The 18,594-nt window shown below is 51.8% G+C and overlaps 9 protein-coding genes across 9 annotated transcripts; 2 read left to right on the top strand and 7 right to left on the bottom strand.

Annotated features, from left to right (window-relative positions):
- Positions 1-866: 866 nt before the first annotated feature.
- On the top strand, positions 867-2,921 carry LAESUDRAFT_754529 (cytochrome P450; the record flags this gene model as incomplete). The annotated part of the gene is made up of 11 exons (XM_040911895.1): positions 867-978; positions 1,037-1,126; positions 1,189-1,510; positions 1,566-1,714; positions 1,763-1,878; positions 1,932-2,058; positions 2,119-2,132; positions 2,185-2,453; positions 2,509-2,622; positions 2,679-2,826; positions 2,877-2,921. The coding sequence occupies 11 exons, from the start codon at positions 867-869 to the stop codon at positions 2,919-2,921; spliced, it is 1,506 nt and encodes a 501-aa protein (XP_040769653.1).
- A 278-nt stretch (positions 2,922-3,199) lies between these two features.
- Positions 3,200-3,992, bottom strand: LAESUDRAFT_719961 (uncharacterized protein; the record flags this gene model as incomplete). The annotated part of the gene is made up of 3 exons (XM_040907723.1): positions 3,954-3,992; positions 3,569-3,890; positions 3,200-3,508 (listed from the first exon to the last, which is right to left on the bottom strand). A coding segment is annotated over exon 2 (186 nt), but the record flags the coding sequence as incomplete, so codon positions are not given.
- Positions 3,993-3,998: 6 nt separating this feature from the next.
- Positions 3,999-5,157, bottom strand: LAESUDRAFT_162413 (uncharacterized protein). Its single transcript, XM_040901406.1, has 5 exons — positions 5,042-5,157; positions 4,747-4,991; positions 4,441-4,694; positions 4,263-4,388; positions 3,999-4,209 (listed from the first exon to the last, which is right to left on the bottom strand). The coding sequence occupies exons 2-5, from the start codon at positions 4,769-4,771 to the stop codon at positions 4,126-4,128; spliced, it is 489 nt and encodes a 162-aa protein (XP_040769651.1). The 5' UTR covers positions 4,772-4,991; positions 5,042-5,157; the 3' UTR covers positions 3,999-4,125.
- Positions 5,158-5,536: 379 nt separating this feature from the next.
- Positions 5,537-6,277, bottom strand: LAESUDRAFT_162230 (uncharacterized protein). Its single transcript, XM_040901405.1, has 4 exons — positions 6,083-6,277; positions 5,880-6,027; positions 5,678-5,819; positions 5,537-5,621 (listed from the first exon to the last, which is right to left on the bottom strand). Exons 1-3 carry the CDS (start codon positions 6,140-6,142, stop codon positions 5,722-5,724), a joined length of 306 nt encoding a protein of 101 aa, XP_040769650.1. The 5' UTR covers positions 6,143-6,277; the 3' UTR covers positions 5,537-5,621; positions 5,678-5,721.
- Positions 6,278-6,492: 215 nt separating this feature from the next.
- On the bottom strand, positions 6,493-8,047 carry LAESUDRAFT_733888 (3-deoxy-7-phosphoheptulonate synthase; the record flags this gene model as incomplete). The annotated part of the gene is made up of 7 exons (XM_040910460.1): positions 6,493-6,713; positions 6,766-6,898; positions 6,951-7,016; positions 7,079-7,198; positions 7,254-7,749; positions 7,801-7,893; positions 7,944-8,047. 7 exons carry the CDS (start codon positions 8,045-8,047, stop codon positions 6,493-6,495), a joined length of 1,233 nt encoding a protein of 410 aa, XP_040769649.1.
- Positions 8,048-8,379: 332 nt separating this feature from the next.
- LAESUDRAFT_733887 (mitochondrial import inner membrane translocase subunit TIM9) lies at positions 8,380-8,814 on the top strand (the record flags this gene model as incomplete). The annotated part of the gene is made up of 4 exons (XM_040910459.1): positions 8,380-8,445; positions 8,502-8,597; positions 8,651-8,732; positions 8,786-8,814. The coding sequence occupies 4 exons, from the start codon at positions 8,380-8,382 to the stop codon at positions 8,812-8,814; spliced, it is 273 nt and encodes a 90-aa protein (XP_040769648.1).
- Positions 8,815-9,062: 248 nt separating this feature from the next.
- Positions 9,063-9,917, bottom strand: LAESUDRAFT_641727 (peroxiredoxin Q; the record flags this gene model as incomplete). The annotated part of the gene is made up of 5 exons (XM_040903687.1): positions 9,063-9,249; positions 9,330-9,448; positions 9,506-9,603; positions 9,678-9,728; positions 9,791-9,917. The coding sequence occupies 5 exons, from the start codon at positions 9,915-9,917 to the stop codon at positions 9,063-9,065; spliced, it is 582 nt and encodes a 193-aa protein (XP_040769647.1).
- Positions 9,918-10,920: 1,003 nt separating this feature from the next.
- Positions 10,921-14,108, bottom strand: LAESUDRAFT_162067 (kinase-like protein). Its single transcript, XM_040901404.1, has 9 exons — positions 13,161-14,108; positions 13,065-13,106; positions 12,528-13,006; positions 12,192-12,471; positions 12,062-12,135; positions 11,844-12,002; positions 11,422-11,788; positions 11,178-11,362; positions 10,921-11,111 (listed from the first exon to the last, which is right to left on the bottom strand). Exons 1-9 carry the CDS (start codon positions 14,071-14,073, stop codon positions 11,076-11,078), a joined length of 2,535 nt encoding a protein of 844 aa, XP_040769646.1. The 5' UTR covers positions 14,074-14,108; the 3' UTR covers positions 10,921-11,075.
- A 189-nt stretch (positions 14,109-14,297) lies between these two features.
- Positions 14,298-18,146, bottom strand: LAESUDRAFT_754525 (pre-mRNA splicing factor; the record flags this gene model as incomplete). The annotated part of the gene is made up of 12 exons (XM_040911894.1): positions 14,298-14,401; positions 14,458-14,495; positions 14,549-14,700; positions 14,752-15,093; positions 15,152-15,529; positions 15,586-15,876; positions 15,929-16,062; positions 16,114-16,240; positions 16,275-16,720; positions 16,771-17,946; positions 17,998-18,046; positions 18,102-18,146. 12 exons carry the CDS (start codon positions 18,144-18,146, stop codon positions 14,298-14,300), a joined length of 3,282 nt encoding a protein of 1,093 aa, XP_040769645.1.
- Between the last annotated feature and the right edge of the window lie 448 nt (positions 18,147-18,594).

Here is an 18,594-nt window from a genome sequence, read left to right as displayed (position 1 = left end):
TCCCAGCATCACCTCGGCGGGAACACACCTTCATTGCAGGATCCCTCAACGGTGCGTGGTTGGTCTGCGTCGGAGCGGCAGATGCGGGCGTACAGCGCAGGTCAGAACTGTTTTTCCAATTCTTACATAGGTACCACTCAGAACTGCCAGAAAGTCAGAATCCTGCATCGCTCGGTTTCATGTAAATGCTGCCGCAGAGATGCCGATCAATAAATTGTTCTCAGCCAAATCAATGTGTGTTTGCCGTCAGTCTCACTTCCTTGACACTAACAACATAATCAGTGAAGCGTCACCTCAGAACGTCGTGACTGGTGGACTACTCGAGATCCTCGTGTCAGGCTCATCGTCGCCGAAATCAGAGTAACGATAGGTTCATACGTGCTTTGGGTGCGATCGCTCGAGCTCCAATCCTTTGGGCTCCCAAGGTCATTTCACATCAGGCTCGCCGCCTCAATTCCCTGGGAGGAGTTGTTCATTGATCTGTGGTTTATACTGTGCGTTCTTCTTACCATTATGTCCAAAATGTGCCTCGGCAGGCACAAGAACGGCTGTGCATTTATTGATCATCTATTGCGTACAGGAGCTGGCCTTGGTTACGCGCTGATGAATGATGAACAACTCTGGATCCTCTACTTCTCATCTATCCAACAAAAGACGAGATTCATCTGAGATGGCGAACATGAATGCAGCACTGAGCTATTGGGTGGAAAATAGTTGCAAGTCCTCATGGAGGGTGTGCGATCATTAAACGACAATCGGTCGCGAATTGACCACAGGTTAGCATTAGACGATTCGAATATTCACACAATAGCTCTCCCATAAATATGCGGCCTCCAGTCAAGATGCGCTATATGACAGCATCCCCAATGGCGTTCAATCTTATCTCCGTTACCGCTCTCCTTTGCATCTTGCTCTATCTACTGTACCGTCTTAGGATACGCACCCGTTCAAGTGTGCATGAGCTGCCCGTCCCACCTGGTATCGGCTGGTCTCGCATGCTCATGACTTAGATGTCCTGATGTCCCCTTTACGACAGGTCCCAAGCCGCTCCCATGGATCGGAAACCTACATCAAATCCCATTCGTGGACCAAAGCAAGGTGTATACCCAGTGGGGTTCAACCTATGGTGGGAGTCCGCAACGATGTTGCCTATCAGCGCGACTGATGTGAGTCTCGATGGCCGTGCAGGTGACATATTGTACATGCATACTCTCGGAAGGGAGTTCATAATCCTCAACTCTGCGTCGGCCGCCTTAGAGTTATTCGACAAGCGAGGACATTTGTATAGCGACAGACCACATCTGACTATGGCGGGAGATCTAGTGGGGCGGGGCAAATCCGTCTTGTTTAACCAATATGGTGATCGGCTGAGGAGGTATAGGAAGCACCTACGAAATGCATTGAATAGCCGCACCGCTATGGATTACTGGAGCTTCCAGGAAGCCGAATCTATCATCTTCTTGGAGGCATTACTCCGGACTCCGGACGATTTCATTGCGCACATTCGTCGGTGAGTCGACCAACTATCCATCACCATGCAGTGAATTGAATGTGTCCACGTCAAGGAATGCCGGTGCAGTCACACTGAAGCTGGCCTATGGTTATACCTTAACTGAAGGAGAAGATTGCTATGTTACTCTGGCCGAGAAACTGGCTTACATCACCACAGAAGCGTCAGAGCCGGGAAAGTGGCTCGTAGATTCATTCCCATGGCGTATGTCGTTGCTATATTTCATTTTATTTCTGTATTCACGTATCTCAGTGCGTCATATACCATCATGGTTCCCCGGGGCTCATTTCAAGAGATGGGCTCATGAAGCTCACCTTCAAAGCGAAGAGTTTACGAATGCGCCGTACGATATGGTCAAGCGAAACATGGTACGTCCAGTCCTTGTCCCCATATTGAATTCGCTAGATTGCGCTGTGCGCAGTCTCAAGGAACTGCCGTGCCTTCATTCACTTCTCGTGCCTTGGAGTCAGTACAAGAAGAGACTGGAGAACCACCAAGTGTAGAAGAAGAGGATATCATCAAATGGGCAGCAGCTAGCATTTACGCCGGTATGATTATTTCGGCTGCCTGCATGTGTAGCATCTGTTGATTTTGTTCACTTTCTCAAGGCGGAACGGATACAGTTGAGAATATTTTGGCTGATTTTAAAGCTCTGCTTACGAGAATTTGCACAGACCGTTGCATTAATCACTGCATTCTTTTTGATCGTGACGTGCTATCCAGATATCCAAAAGAAAGCTCAAGCCGAAATTGACAAAGTAATCGGCCGTGCACGTCTTCCAGTAATGACGGACGAAAGCAATCTTCCATACATAGGCTGCCTCATCAAAGAATTGCATCGTTTCAATCCTATTGTTCCTCTCATACCTCATAGCCTTCATGAAGACGACGAGTACTGTGGCTTTCGGATTCCTAAAGACTCTTGGGTCATGGCGAACTCATGGTAGCTTGTCATACTCTCATTGCTACTATAATCACTCATGCGAGATGTTGTAAAGGTCGATCATGCATGACACGACGATGTACCCCGAGGATGAACGTTTCAATCCGGAACGCTTCATGGGAAATGTGCAAACGGATCCTCAAGAATTCTCGTTTGGCTTCGGTAGACGGTATGGCACATATCATTCCTCCTGAATCGTGCATTCCCAGACGCTGTCGCTCGTAGACGATGCCCAGGAATCAACTTCGCCAAGTCCTCGATTTTTCTGTCCATCGCGCAGACGTTAGCCGTATTTGACATCCTGAAACCGCTGGACGAAAACGGTCGCGAATATACACCACCTCTGGCGTTTACCTCTGGGCATGTCTCGTGCGTCGGCTCCCGCTTCCGTGCCACATTTCATGGGAGTTGACCTCTGGGTAGGCACCCGAAGCCATTCAACTGCAGGATCTGCCCGCGTTCTCCTGAGTGTGTGACACTCATCTTACAGTCCAAATTGACTGTCACAGCCTAAAGCCATCGACACCGCCTTGAGCCTCTTGTTCTGCTTCAGATTCCTTGAACTGTTCTACTGTTGTTGTTAACGGCTTCGGCTGGTCAGCTTGCGTTTAGCCCGCAGTTCTGTAGCGAGGCGCCCGTCATCACGATTGTAGTTTCTAACTCCCGCAGATCCGTTCTGTACTTATAGCATATCAGCATAGTTGCTCGGGAAGCAAGCCTACGTTTATGCCAATAGCCAGCAGAATTAGGGCTAGAAAATTCGTACTATATCGGTGTTGTACGCAAGTGTAGTGGGTGGACTATGGCGGAATGTACAGATGTTGACAATTGTCTCATATGGAGAATAGCATAGAGTTCTGCCTTCAGACTTTGGGGACCTCGTCTCCTAGCGGACTTGACAAACAATCCGCGTATGTCTGAGATATGCTCTCGATTGCCGAACCAAACGCCGTCTGCGTTCTGGTCGCCCCAGTGGAACGTATGTCGACTTTCTAACCCTCCCACCACTTCTCACGCACAAATGTCGCATTGAAGGGAGGTTGCCAGATCCATCACTGTGTTGGAATCGTCAACACTCTTAATTTTACACATGAGAAAGCATGGAAGACACGGACGTGGTCGATGTATAAAATTGGCTCGTCAGGCGGGTTAACAAGATGGACTACGGTCGGGTTGGCGATCTCTAGGAAACAATCTGTCTCGAGGAAGGTCGCAAGCATGTCCATGAACACCCTGCTGGGTATGTATATGGTATCATCAGCCGATCCACCAATGAGGCGCGAGGTCCCGTTTGTGTACATCCTCAATCGCTCCTGGAGGATGTGCGGGACACGGTGAAAAGCCGCAGACACACATTCAGGCCGACATCAGGTTCGCTGTGTTTCAGCGGAAGGTGAGGATGGAGTAATAGTATTGGTGTCTGATACATACCCCCACCTATCAATATCTTGTCAGTCATCCACACAAAGCGCCTATAAGCGAAAGCGTGCGTTTGCTTACCTCTCCACGTTGACGTGTTGTCAGTTTAAGGATCGGGCGATATATGGAGGGGCATGCCGACTTGCATTGGCATTGGCATCCGCGTTGCCTAAGGCAGGGTTGTGCACATACTGGGCGAACAGTGAGTGGTACCAAAAGTACCGCTGGTGAAACTGCCGCAATCGCGGGACGTTCAGTAATGTATAAATGGTGCCCATAGATATCCGTCGTAGCAGTTATGCTCCTTCATTGCAGTATATAGCATACGATGAGCCATCTACGACATCGATCGGCTTGGATGACGAACATGAGTGAAGTCAACAACCTTACCCTTCCTGCCATCTTGTAGACGTGCGCGTCGGCCAAGTCCTCATCGGATTGGTACGAGTCCACCAGTACATCGTATGAGTGACGAAAACCTGGGTCTTTCCTGCTACCTGGGCCCACGAAAACAATCTGCAAACGCTATACTTGAGCAGTAGTCTACCAGAACGCGAAAACCACTAACGTTGGGGAAGAACTGGGAGTATACCTCTCGGTAATAATCCAGTTTCGCGTCGTACCTTGCGTGACTGAAGAAGACAATCAAGAGCACATTGTCAAAAGCATGATACGTCCGGTCTCCGGGCCAGTATTGCAGTGACGCAAGTGGCTTTCGCGGGCACGTTATTGATGCGGCGAAGAGAATTCCGGCTACGGCCTTCGATCCACTAACGCCAAGGCGCGTTACTGCGCTTGGCCACCCGTGGGAAGCAGCGAACGCTAGATAGAAGGCGATGGAGACAACGACCACTCCACTGAGCAATCTGCGTACGGATACAGCGACTTACTGAGCTCATGTTCAGTCAAGCCTGGTCGGTCAGGAAGAGGGTGCTTGCCCACCTTCCTGTGGCATTGTTCGACAGAATCCGAACAGTGGGACATGTAGATGGCCGACGCGGAGATGGCTAGAGAACATCCCACGACAACAGCGAATGGGCAATGCTTGACATTCAAGCACGCAAACAGCACGTATGTTGCCACGCTGGTCGTCGATAGGACGCCCACGTTCCAGTCTGGCTTGGCAAGTAGACTTAGTACTTCCCTCGATGCCTGAGCAATACACTTACAAAATGTCACAGCCAGCGCCGTGTACTCTGCCAAGGCACGACATATATAGGTCGACGGAGTCTGCCTGGTAGCCTTCTCAAATGCAACAAGCAGGGATGAACGAAGGTTATCCTGAGACGTTATGACGAGGACTAATGTATGGATGCAGAGGCCAGATGCAAACAACAAATCGTAGAAATTGTACTGTAAGACCCTGCATGGTCATTGTACACCTAAGCTTAAGAGGGAGCAGAGTTTTCAGCATAACACACTCACATAGTTGAGCAATGTAAGCGATAGTGAGCTAGATGATGTAAGGCTGGCTAGAGTTGCGTAGGATATGCTAGGCGAGGCTTGACTGGGTAGAAGTGTAGCCTGCAGATGCATGTGAGCCATCTACCGCAAATGCGTTATGGGAGTCTGACCTGAATTAAGGGAATGCCGGAAGTCTACAACGATAGCCGATTGAACCCCGAGGACTCTCCAAACCATCGATGTTCAAGCGTACCTGAAGGAGCGCTGTATGCCACTGGATGGTAGAGAATGGCTGCGCAAGGCATATGCTCGATAACATTGTTGCCAATGACAGCGTGAGGTATCCTGTGATTGGGTCGGACAGATGCCGTGCGATCGATGCCTGCAGTGCGATGGAATACCATGATCGCCTTTCAAAGATCACACCGGCAGCGGTGACCCTACATTATATTTCGTGTATGCGGACAACACGGACAGAAGTGGCACGCGTGCAATGGTATGCGTCCTCGGCGTTAGGTGACGACTGGGATTCGTAGCAGGATTCTGCCGGTTCACATGAGCCTGTGACTCTAGATGCACGAAGTCAGCCAGGACTATACCGACTCCAGGGTATTCTTCGTCTGAGAAGTAGCTTGACAACCTCGGTGAAGAGAGATTCTAAGGATGTCCTCGCAGGCAAGCAAGTGCGCCGTTCAGCCTCGTTATGGTCACGCAACCATGCAGGCCAAACGTGTAACAGAACGTGTGAACACTGAGAAAAGCATTTGTGAACTGTGTCTCATAACATAAAACACGAAGATACTCGCAAGAAGTAACCACCTTGGATGGCGGCCAATCCCATGATGAGCGAGCGGAATGCGAAGCATTCCACACGCTGCCTCGCTGTACACGATAACGCTATCTAGTCAGCTCATTTGCGGAGAGTCCAAGCAGAGAGTCCGAAAGGGTTACGGAAGAGGAGTGGACAGCCAGCAAAGCATGCGGGGCTGCTGCGGTGGATACGGTGCAATGGAAGCTGGGGAGAGGTATGTCGCGTAGTATCCATTGCGTGGAACACGCGAACAACTCCTGGTTCGGTTGCCGAGCGGCATAACGAAAGCATCAAGTCAGGATCAACAGCATCGATGGGGGGATCAATCTAGCGTACATGATAAAACTCGACGATAAATCTACATAGAGAGAGGATATATGTATAGATCGCTTGCAAGGCAGATAGTCAGGCGTGCACGCCGCTCATACCGTTGGTACCGTTTACTTTGACGGTATCGTCGGTCTTGCCATTGAGCTTGACGCCATTAGCTTCACTCGCGCTATTGAGCTTGACGCCATTGGCATCGAGACCCCTGACTCTATTCCGGACAAGAGCTCTCCTACCCCGAACGCCTTGTCGGAGTCGTTCAAGGATAGGGATAGTTTGTTCCCACGATAGACAGGCATCTACAGGTGACCATGGGTCATCGATGAACCGCAGGTTCGCTGAGGCGCTTACCGGTTACAGACTGGCCATACGTCAACCCTGCTGGGCCTGCCACCGGAATATCCTGACGTCCCTCGAAGAGATTGGACTCGATCATCACACCCATGATCATTGAAGACGTATCTCCGGATTCTAGCTGTTGAGCCTATAACCACTGTGAGAAGCTGCGGGAAGCTATACCCGCTGTAAGTGCTCACGATGTTCTCTGCGACCTCTATCTGCTTTCTATGCTGCTTGGAGCTATTTCCGTGACTGCAGTCGATCTGCCATTCGAGAACTGGAGGTGAGAACGAGGGTGTTAACATCTTTCTAGCGTGGTGCTCACCATGATTCTCTGCGGGAAGCCAGCCTTTGCAAGTTTCTCTCCGCAATCGCGCACGTACTCGGCGGCGTAATTAGGTCCACTAGAACCTCCACGCAGGATGACATGCACGTCTGGGTTGCCCTGTTCGGAGTTCAGCCAATGAGTAGCTTGCGATATCACTGCATCTGATGCTCACCTGTGTCTCGACAATACTGCTGAGACCCTCCTTACCCACACTCAGGAAAACGTGCGGACGGCTGGCGGCTCGGCAAGCGTCGATGGCGATGCCGACGCTGCCGTCGGTGGAGTTTTTGAATCCCGTAGGCATGGAAAGAACGGAAGCCAATTCGCGATGTACTTGTGATTCGGTCGTTCGTGCACCAATGGCGCCCCATGAGACGAGATCAGCCGTGTACTGCGGGCTGATTGTGTCCAAGAATTCGCAGCCTGCCGGTAGACCCATCTTGGCGATGTCAAGAAGCAACGTGCGTGCCAAACGGAGGCCCTTGTTGATTTGGAATGTCCCGTTCATGTCGGGGTCGTTGATTAGGCCCTTCCAGCCTACGGTGGTGCGAGGCTTCTCGAAGTACACCCGCATGATGATCGCGAGATCATCTTTCGCTTGTTCAGCATAAGCGCGGAGTCTGCGTGCATACTCCAGGGCAGACTCGACATTGTGGACTGAACATGGGCTGAGCAAGCGTCAGTGCGACCTGAAAGTGCTAAGAGCGTCTGAACCGTACCCAACGACAACGAGCAGCCTGTCATCGTTCGAACGAAGGATGTTTTCAGCCGTCTTTCGGCCCTCGAGCACTGTCTGTACTGCATGCAGAGTACTGAAATGGCGTAAGAAAGACCCGCTGCGCATAGAATGGTGACGACATACAGCGGCAAGTCCTCTTGCAGGATCTGAGGAGGGATGAGAGGCCTGATATTCTTGACACGACGGTCCTCGAGCTGATCAAGAGCCTCCCGAATAGTTATGGCCATATTAGACACTGGAATGAGCGCAACGTGAATAATCGGAGGCCCGAGAAGGGGGATGCAAAGTGCAGAATGAAAGTGGAAGGGGCCATGGTGGTGTTCTTATACCCACTGTTGAGCGACCAAGCAATCGGAACCGGATCAAAAAAACGTTGGCCGAGCGAAAGATCAGACAGACCGATGGAGAAAACGGGTAGGAAGGGAGGTGGATGCCTGAAGGAGAAGTCAAGCTTTTCAGGAGGCGCCCATATATATCACGTCACGTGATACGGAACGAACGTGTGTCTGCGTTGAGGGCTGTCGCGCTTCGGGCTTCTTGAACTTGTATTACTGCCACCATGGACTTTTCTCAGATGAACGCGGCCGAGCAGGCACATATGTCAAAAGTGATTGAGAAGAAGCAGGTATGAGGTGTCCGGAACCGGAACAGGAGGTCTCGGGATTGAATATGCCGGCGTAGATGCAAGACTTCCTGAGAATGTACTCCAACTTGGTAGAACGATGTTTCAATGCATGCTGCAATGATTTCACTAGCAAGGCCCTCTCATCAAAAGAAGTTAGGACAAATCTTATTCCGTTGATGCGATCTGATGGCCGTACCGCCTACAGGAACAATGTGTCCTGAACTGCACGGATAAATTTCTGAAACACTCAGAACGCGTCGGGGCTCGCTTTGCAGAGCACAACGCTGGTGCGTGGCTTGTTGTCAAATCTCAGTAGTGACGGTTGGCTGACACGCCGCAGAGGCAATGAATCCTGGGATGAACAAGTGATCCCAGATGCCAACCCGCTTCGCCTTGAACATTCTGTATAGCCTACGCCATGTGACTTGTATTGCCATCAGTAATGCTCATGAGTACATGTCTGCGACATCTGCCAATGCCACTGCAATCCGATAGCGTGCGCACGGAATAGAATGTGTGGGTACATTTCACAGGTCTGATTCAAATAACAAGTACAAGACTTTCGACGTAGAACGACACCCCATGCTAGCCATGCAAATCTCCTATTGGGTTTGCACCTACGCGTCTCCAGCAGCTGGAACCGTGGCATCCACCGTCGGCGTGTCGCCGCTACCCGCGGGGGCGGGATTGGCAACAGCCTCGCCAGTCTTAGCCGCTTGACTGTCTTCCGCCTCCACTTTATCAAGCCACTTTGTCACGAACTTCGCGTGCGCATTGTAATTAACGGTTGTGTCCAAGACGTCTCTGTGAATCGGGCCGTTTCCATACGAAGGTAAGACGCTCGATTGCACATTGACTCTCACACGCGCCTGTGAGCTACTTACCGAACGACACCTTTGGAGTCGATGAAGAACGTTACACGAGCGTCCGTGAGACCCATGAGGCCCTTCCCGACATGGTACGCCTTGCGTGCCTCTCCATTTGTATCGCTCAATATGGGGTACTGACGGTGCCGTCATCGGTATCTGATAAGATGCGAACGCGAGCAAGACCTCCTCACCGTCAGCTTCTCCTTCTCCACGAACGCCTTCTGTTTCTCAACAGGGTCTTTGCTTATTCCGACGATCTCCACCTTCGTGCGCTTGTACAACTCCTTTTCTGGCGACGAGCCAATTGTGCATCAAGATGAGGAGCGTGCTCCACCGAAGGGAACGCAATTGGACGCTACGCACCGGCTAAGGCATCCCGGAACTGACAGGCTTCCTTGGTGCAGCCAAAGGAGCCTGCGTAACGAACCCAATTGGATCAGGAACCATCGGAATCATGTCCTATCCGGCTATCGTACCAGATTCAGGGTAGAAGAACAGCGCAGTCGGTACTCCTTTCGTCCCGGGTGCCAAGGTATACGTTTCGCCCTTCGCATCTGGCAGAGACAACGAAGGGGCAGGTTTGTTGATGAGAGCGTGAGGCATGCTGGATGACTTAGCAGCTCGTGGGAATGCTGGTAGACTTACAGCCTGCATAATAAGATGGAAAGTCACACATTAAGAATATTTTAAGTTCTGTTTTAGGAAAAGCTTTCTTCGTTGCCGGCGTATGAGAACACTATTTTTCCTGATATGAAATTAAATACTGAACATTTATCCAAGACAGAAGTCCTTCAGGGGAAAAGAGTTCTACGCATGCTGCCAGTGCATTCGCGGTAGAATCATGGACTACGAATTATTCCCTCTGCTATTATTCACCGCCGTATCCATACAAGGGAGACGTACGAAGCGCCTTACCTCGAAGTTTCACCTGAGAGGGTAAGTACCAAGGCAAAATGAAGTTGCGTTCACTGCGCAGATATTTCGAGGCATATTATTGTTCACTGACAGCGCTCTCAGACCGGGACAGCTTCGGATAGGCCGTGGTCATGTCCAGTTCCCAGTCTTCTTTTCTGCAGTAGCCGGGGGCGAGTAAAGAGGTAGGGTACGGGACCAGATGGTCGGTAGTCAAGAGGATGGTGTCACTGTGCCCCACGACCTGCAGTAGCCGGGACCGAGTAAAGAGGTATGGGTAAGAGAACGGTCGGACACTAGTCGAGAGCTCCACATATGGTATGCCTCACGTATCTTGTCCAGTATGGATTCTGAAGCTCGGAGCGCTGGCATGTGAACGAGGCGGTATTCAAGGGGTAATTGGAGTGACAAGAACGCGAAGATTCGGGTATACGTGATGTGTTCTCGTCTGTTGTGCTCGGGCCATGTGTTGTTCTAGGAACTTTAGGTGGCAGGAGAATGTAGTGATACAGATACTCTTGACAGTTTAGTGAGAACATACGGGAAATGACAGGGAGGTGCAGTGGAAATGTGCATGCAAGAGAGCGGTGTGTGAGGTATCGTATGTGACGGACTCAAGAATAACTATACAGCAAGTAGCAAAACAATCAAAGCAGTAGCTGACGAAATGCATTCTATGACGGAGGAACCCGTGTCCATTTAGCGCAGGACACGAACGCGATCAGGGACGTACGCTCCACGTGCGTTTACGGGATGACACCATATCACACCGCACACATGCAAGACCGAAGCCAAGTAAACTTGACTGACACTCATGCGGCGCACAGACGATGGCAGCCTCGCAATCACTCAACGCCTAACGCTTCGGAGCTCTTGAACCAATCGCTGACAACGATGAGATCATCAAGATCAGCAACACATGTAGACGCCAAACGGGATCAGCGCACGCACCTGTGCCTCCTCGGCAAACCACTCGTCGCTCATGTGTGCACCCTTTCGGTCAAGAGACATGGAGTACCGCATGAGTTGTTCTATATAATACGGGTTGATGATTGCCTCATCATCGTTCATCAATGGAGAGGATATGTCTGCCGGTGGAGGAGGCGGCGGAGGTGGCGGAGGAGGAGGCGGTGGAGCTGGTTGAATCCCTTTCATCAGTCCGACGCACGTTCCCGATAGCTTGAGAGTCGCTTACCGTCCTGCATCGTCAGCCATCCCTGCCTCAACAACTGCGGAATCGTCATGCGGCTTTTCGGATCCCGCTTAAGACAACTCTGCATGTCCTCAATGACAGCTTTCGGTACGAGCACTGCTATGGGTTTTTCCGGATCAGTCGGATCAAGTGAGGACACGCTTCTGGGAAATACAATGGGACGCGAGGCATCGGGTATAGCTTGCATCTTGTGGACCATCGACAAATGATAGAATGGTGGCTTTCCGTACACCATCTGGTACAAGATGCAGCCCAGAGACCATACGTCGCTGGGTCGGCCGACTTTGAGTTTGTGGTTCCCATTTGGAGTTTCGATGGCTTCGGGCGACATATAGTTGACGGTCCCGATCTGCGTCGACCTCAGTAACCACCCGGACATGCAACGGCTGTTAGACGATCCGTACCTGACAGTCGCGATGAATGTTTGTGGTGTCGTTCGCGATGGCATTCGCAATACCGAAGTCGATGAGCTTTAACTGACCGCGGACGAGCACAAAGTTAGCAGGCTTGAGATCTGAGTGAACGACCCTCTCTTCATGAATAATATGGACGGCTTGCAACATCTGATATTCATGGATATGGTGAGCGTTGAGGGCACCTTGAAACAGCTGTTCTCACTGACTTGTTTCCAATAACATGCTATCCACACTGGATCCAGAGGGTATTTTTGCTGCTCCTGCAATAGCCTCGCCAGATCTGGGAAGTGACGTGTGTATTTGCTAGATTCTTTCGCGAATACCATGAACACTCACCGATCTCACCACACTCCATCACCAGCAACAAATGGCCCCTCGACCCATGAAGTCCAGGCTTGACTTCGCTATCAATGAGCCTAATGATGCGATTGTTGCCCGAGAGGCGCCGCAGCAGTGATATTTCGTTCATATAGCTTTTCATTGTTTCTCCGTCCGTCTTGTCAAGTGCAACCCGCTTAATCGCGAAGATCTCGCTTGTCGGACTCATTACGCGATATACGCGAGACGACCCGCCCTTGCCTATCAAATCAAGGCGGGTATATGACCTCTTATTGACCTGTACGCCAAGACCGCGTCACTTTATGTACGCACCAAGCCAATTGCATGACATACGATAATAGTACGCGATCGCGCGTCAGGACCAGGCGTAACGCTCTGCGCTGATATTGCTGCAGATATCTGGGCTGGCTGTGCGTGCTGAGATGAAGGGAAGTTCGCAGACACGCTAGCCGGCTGTGACCTCGACCCATATGCCACGTCTTGATCCCATTCTCCCCTGTCACCATTAGCCCATAATTGACCAGCTAAAGGTGCCTCCGGTTCCACAGCTGTGGCTGTCACGCTCGTGGCGAGCACGTCAGATGTAGTGGGCGCACGCCGACGACGTGGATTTACGTCTAACGAGGAAAGTGGAGGATCATTGGTTGCTGCATATGTATGCTTTGGTAGTGACCTTCGCGGCGCCCCATCAACTGCGGTGGGCGAGGAATCTGTACCAGAACCCAGCGTCTCCGAATTCTTTCGACCGGAAGTACGGCCATTCGACGTGCCTGGCGGCGAAGGCACGCGCTGCGCCGCTGCATGCGACCTGTCTGTTATCAACGGTACACATTGTCAGCGGCAGCGCGAGACGTTGTAATGCTTACATACGTTCGGCCTCCACAGCTTGCTCTGCTTCGCGACGTGCATACCCTGCAAACGTTTAAATATATCTCGCAGGATGTCGTCACAATACAAGCTACATACCTTCCTCTAGCGCAATTTCGCGCTCCTTCCGTGTCTTCTCCTCAGCAGTCATACGTCGCGCTCCGCGTCCAAGCATCCCCATAGATGTTCCTGGCCGCAGATAGGCTTGTTGAAGCTGCAAATAGGATAAAGCAGACACTTCTGGCTCCGCCCCAACTTCCCCGGACCCGCCGAAGCTCATAGAGCGACGTGGCCTGGCAGGACGTTTGTGCTGCTGCAGCCACGGATCCAGTGCATCGTTCTCCTCAGCGTTCGGTTCTTCTACGACCTTCTCGATGCCGCCCTTCCTGTTCGACGAGCGCGCAGAACGGAAGGGAATGGAGGAGCGCAGTGATGATCCTTGCGCATTGTTGCCGTCGTTTCCCTTTTCCTCGACGGCTTGAGGTTGGGATCGGAGGAGAGCCTCCGCCTCTTCGCGTTCTTCTCGTTTGACGCGGCGTGCTCCGCCTAATCTTCGTGCAGTGCCACCACCGGTAGACGGATGTACAAGGCTTGACCGAGTAGAAGACGACGCGGCTGGCGTTAGAAGTGGCCCAGAAGCAATTCTTCGGAAAGAGCGTGGTACAGGGGCGGGAGCGCGTTCGGACGAGCTCAACAGGCTCTCAGATAGAGCGGGTGGCAACGAATCTGAATGTGAATTGGATGAGGAACGCCTGCTACCTCCCACTTTGGGAAACTCTTCCGGAGTGGGAGGCGAATCCTGTGCGGAGGTCTTGGGAGAACCCTTGGATATCCGCTTATAATTACCGTCCTCATCCATTTCGTATGAGAATGAAACATCGTAGATTGAAAGGTCGGTCAGGGGATCGGACAGTGCAGGAGACACTGCAGGAGACGCAGGAGCATCGGCTTCAACGGTCGTCGTATGCGGAGGTGTCGGGGATAGCTCAGCGCGTGAAGGAGAGGCAAGCATGGCTAATGATACAGTTTGAAGCGAGACCGCCGCGGAGAAGACGCAGAAAGGAAGTCAACTTCAAACTCAACAGGACAATGAGGCTATCACGTGATCGCGTTTGGGTGTAAACGCTACTCAAGCGCTCGTTCTATTCAATCTCAGATGGCGGCGGTGCAATCGAGAGTAGAAAGCGTAACGTAACGTAAAGCAATATGAAGTACATCAAGCCGATGTCCACGATCTTACATTCTTGATCTCTCACCCGCGCTCCCCACGGCCTTTGGCATCTTCTTGTCTCCAGTGGCCAGCTGTTCCAAGTCAGCCTGTTTGAAATAATGTGGTGCAACTGTCACATTCACTTGTCAGTAATCCTGAAATATGGGCTGAAACGCCTGCACGGACCTTCCAGCAGCCACTGTGGCTTGATCTCCATGACTTGCCTGTATGAGCCAATTAGAACGAGATCGGTCACGATTGAATGCGCCAGACTCACCGTAGATATGACTTCGAAGTCATCACCAATTCATAGTACAGGACAGTCTTAGCGGGCGGCGTGATGTGGAAAAGACTTGACGACGGATGTATATACACCGTTTGACTGGTCTTGAGCGTACGGTACGAGTCGCCGCTCTTCTGCAACTGCGCCTAAGAAAGTGTCAATTACTGCTCTCAGATGAAAACACTATATGTACTCACCGTATTGTAGAAATATCCAGCAGTGATAGCCTTCTGGATCGGCGTAATATCGCTCGTGTTCGGGTTACTCTCCACAACAACTTCCACACGCTCGCACAAGCCCGCCAGCTGGTCTCGAATATCGCGCGCACGACTGAGACTCTTGAACTGCAGGAACTGTTCGTAGCAGAACTGCTGCGAATAGTTCGTCTCGGCCCACTGCTCCCAGACGTTGAGCAACGTGAAGTGATCGCCACCGGCCCGGACGAAGTTTTGCCGTGCCTGATCTGCATGCAGCTTCTTGTCCTTCGGTCGGTAGAAGAGCGATGACGACTCTTGCAGCATCGAGATGATGGTGAGCACCTATGACACCCCACCACGTTAGCCCATTGCACCCTCAGCAAAAATAATATATACTGACCTCGTCTGTGCAATGGTAATCCTCGCTAGCGATAATGACCTTGGATAGCATCGGGTCCACTGGGAACTCCGCCATGCGTCGGCCAAGCTTCGTGAGCTCACCACGATCATTAAGAGCCCCCAACGCATAGAGCAACTCCAATGCACGCATAAGAGTCTCACCAGGCGGTGGATCCATGAACTCGAAACCGATCAGGTCGTTAATACCGAGCGACTTGAGCAGCAGCACCACCATCCCCAGGTTCGTACGCTGAATCTCGGGAACGGTATTCTCCTCCAACTCGTTCGCGTACGCCCACTTGGTATAGAGACGGAAAGCCTTGCCAGGTCCAACACGGCCGGCACGACCTGCCCGCTGATTTGCAGACGCCCGAGAGCACTGGAGAATAAAACATAAGAACACAGCGTAAATGCCACGCGGGAAATGATGCTTACCGGCACAACCACTAAGGAAGACATGCCTGTGCGCGGATTATACGAGTTCTGCTTCACAAAGCCGGGATCGATGACGAACACGACACCTTCAATCGTAATGGACGTCTCCGCGATATTGGTTGCAAGCACAACTTTACGTGCGCCTTCAGGCGTAGGCTCGAATATCTTTGCCTGCATGTCACTGGGCAGGTTTGCATAGATTGGACAGACGATGAGCTCTGCAATCTTATTGCCTAATGCCCGCGCAGTCTCCTGCAGATTCTCTTGCGCAGCCTCGATTTCATCTTGACCCTGGAAATCATGGTAAGTCGGAGTACGGAATATAACCAAAGTATACGCGTACTGTGAAGAACACCAGGATGTCACCCTTTGGCTGAGTGGTATGGATCTGGAACACCGTGGTGATAGCGGCATGTAGATAATTCGCCTCAGGCTGAGGAGTGTAGTGGATATCGACAGGATATCGTCGACCAGGCACTGCCAATGATAGTCAGAAGCGAACGAGAGCAACGCAAAAACAGCACCTACCATAGAAAACAGGAGCGTCGTCGAAGTAATCGCTGAACTTCGCTGCATCCATAGTAGCACTGGAGATAAGCAGCCTCAACTCCGGACGGAACCGCGCGATATCCTTCAGCGAACCAAGCCATTGAGCCTACAACCAAAGACGTGAGATGGCACCGACGCACCTTCACAAGAGCAAACAAAATGTCCGTACTGAGCGTCCTCTCGTGCGCCTCGTCGATGATCAGTGCCGAGTACCCCGCGAGGTCAGGCTCCGTCAGGAACTCGCGTAGCAGCATGCCATCTGTCATGTACTTGAGCACCGTCTTGTCGCTCGTGCAGTCCTCAAACCGGATCGAGTACCCGACCTCGTACCCTACCTTCGTCCCCATCTCCTCTGCCACACGCGCGGCGACGGACATGGCTGCGACGCGCCGCGGTTGCGTACACCCGATCTTCATGCCGTTCGCGGTGTACCCTGCCTCGTGCAGGTATTGCGGCAGCTGTGTCGTCTTTCCAGAGCCCGTCTCTGCTACGACGATGAGCACTTGGTGAGCCTTGATGGCTTCCAACAGTTCCTCGCGGTACGTATGTATCGGCAGCGATTTACGAGTTTCTTCTATTGACTGGGCTGCATAGCGAATCAACAAAAGTCATGATAGCAGTAGGCAGTTTGCTTACCTCGTTGCTCCGCTGCCTCAATCTGCTGCTGCAGTAATTTGTCCTTTGCGCTCATGTTGCCCTCGCCGCCCATGGTACTCTCTAAGACGAACTTGATGGTCTGGCTCTCGTCGAATACATATTCATAGTCCTCGACGATCTCCTTCTTGTCCATCGCACCCATCTTGAAAGTGCTGTGTCTGGTCTGTGCTGCCTCCCACTGATCAACATCGGTGGTGAACTGATCGTCCTTTGGCTTTGCTTCCTCATACCGCTGATACAACACGCCTTCCTTCTTTTTCTTGTCAATCTTGCCCTGTTCTGTGATGTAGTCTTCAGGCAACTGGTATCCTTCCCATTTGGTGTCGATCTTGAGCCGCTCCTCGACGAGTCGCAGAAGCTCTTTCTTGTGTTCGAGGTCCCGCTGTTCTCGTTTCGAAATCTTCATGCCCGCGAACAAAGCTTCATCATCTGCAATCTCCCGCCGCAACAGCTCGATCCGCTGCATCTCACGTTTTGTGAGATACTCTTGTCGAGAGTGCTCGCGGAGATTCGGCATGGCACGTTCTCGAGCCTCCGTGTCCTCCGCCAACCGTCGACGTTCTGCTGCTTCAGCAGCAGCACCGACAGCTTTTGAAGACTTGTCCTCGACTACTCGTTTGGTCCTCTCTCGATTTCGCTGTTTTATCCGTTCCGCCAACTCGTCTCTCTCCTTCAGGTCCTCCCGTCGCTGACGTTCCCTCCGTGCTTCCTCATCTTCAGGTAGCTCGACATTCATGTCTTCATCATACTCTCGACGCTCATGCTCGTCTCCCTCATCCGTGCGAGACCTCTTCCGAGCCTTCTCCTCCTCATCGCTCTCCCATTCCCTCGCATCGCTTTCTCGTTTCCGCGTATGTCTCTCCCGCTTGTCCTTTGCACTGCTGCGACCGGATACCCTCACCTTGTCGCCCTTCAGACCACCGCCGCCGCTCTGTTCCGCCTCATCCTCCAGCAAAAAGTCGAATTTTTGCGAACGAAGGAGCTTGGCCTGTTCTTCAGCTTGTTTTCGTGACGTATCGGAGGACTTCTTGTGCTTGCTCTTCCGGGGAGCGCGAGCATAGACCTCCTGAACAAATTGATGTGCATCTGACGTGTCTGGTAAACCGGAAGCATTGAGTGCGGTGAAGAGAGCTTCCGGAGATTTCGAGGAAGATGCTATTCGCGCCATTAATATTGCGCTTCTGAGGAGAGCACGGAGAGGCTTACCTGACGCTACGACATAGTCGATGATGCTACGGTCAGATACATCAAAGAACTAGGTATAACGCGTCAGCCACGACAATGAAGGAAACATTGGAATGTATGCGCACTCGAAGAGAGTTATCGCTGATGTAACGTTCAAGATCGGAGGACATGGACGAAGTTAGAGTGAGTTGCCGTAATTGAGCGTATCGCTGGAGGCCAGATTGAAGCAACAGACGAGCAGCCTGCAGAGTGATGGCAAACGGGCTGCGTAGTTCGAGAACGACGGCAAGAGGAGAACGACGGCAAGAGAAGTGCAATGCGAGATGGTAAGTATTGCGGCAACTGGCAGGAGCTTCGATCACGTCCTTGATGCCGTGAGAGCAGCCTATGACTAAGCAAGAACGCAGAGCAGTGAGTGCCAGCTGAATTCTTCGGAATCCCTCCGACAAATCCATTCTTTCACTGTTCAAAACCTTCTGTCCCTGCTATGAAAGCTCGATGCACGGACTATTTACGTTCTGAGCAGCTTTGCACAACACCGCCGCAATTGTTTGTGGCCGCCTGATACAAGAGGACGACAATCCGCGTTGGTCCACGCGAGAGTCGCGTTTCACTGCG

The sequence above is a fragment of the Laetiporus sulphureus genome (assembly GCF_001632365.1).
Source record: "Laetiporus sulphureus 93-53 unplaced genomic scaffold LAESUscaffold_2, whole genome shotgun sequence".
Taxonomy (NCBI): Eukaryota; Fungi; Basidiomycota; class Agaricomycetes; order Polyporales; family Laetiporaceae; genus Laetiporus; species Laetiporus sulphureus.
Note: the sequence above shows the minus strand (reverse complement) of the source record. Positions and strands in the feature narration are given on the sequence as shown.

Excerpts from the sequence above, each read along its gene's own strand:
- LAESUDRAFT_162413 (XM_040901406.1), bottom strand. The coding sequence starts at position 4,771 with ATGAGCTCAGTAAGTCGCTGTATCC. Across the intron at positions 4,389-4,440 it reads ACTCCCAGTTCTTCCCCAAC|ATTGTTTTCGTGGGCCCAGG; the intron begins GTTAGTGGTTTT and ends TAGCGTTTGCAG. Across the intron at positions 4,210-4,262 it reads TCTACAAGATGGCAGGAAGG|ATGGCTCATCGTATGCTATA; the intron begins GTAAGGTTGTTG and ends TCGATGTCGTAG.
- LAESUDRAFT_162230 (XM_040901405.1), bottom strand. The coding sequence starts at position 6,142 with ATGCTTCGCATTCCGCTCGCTCATCATGGGATTGGCCGCCATCCAAGG. Across the intron at positions 6,028-6,082 it reads ATCCAAGGTGGTTACTTCTT|TGTTCACACGTTCTGTTACA; the intron begins GCGAGTATCTTC and ends TGCTTTTCTCAG. Across the intron at positions 5,820-5,879 it reads CAGACGAAGAATACCCTGGA|AATCCTGCTACGAATCCCAG; the intron begins GTCGGTATAGTC and ends GTGAACCGGCAG.
- LAESUDRAFT_162067 (XM_040901404.1), bottom strand. The coding sequence starts at position 14,073 with ATGCTTGCCTCTCCTTCACGCGCTGAGCTATCCCCGACACCTCCGCAT. Across the intron at positions 13,107-13,160 it reads CGAAATTGCGCTAGAGGAAG|GGTATGCACGTCGCGAAGCA; the intron begins GTATGTAGCTTG and ends AAACGTTTGCAG. Across the intron at positions 13,007-13,064 it reads GCAAGCTGTGGAGGCCGAAC|ACAGGTCGCATGCAGCGGCG; the intron begins GTATGTAAGCAT and ends CGTTGATAACAG.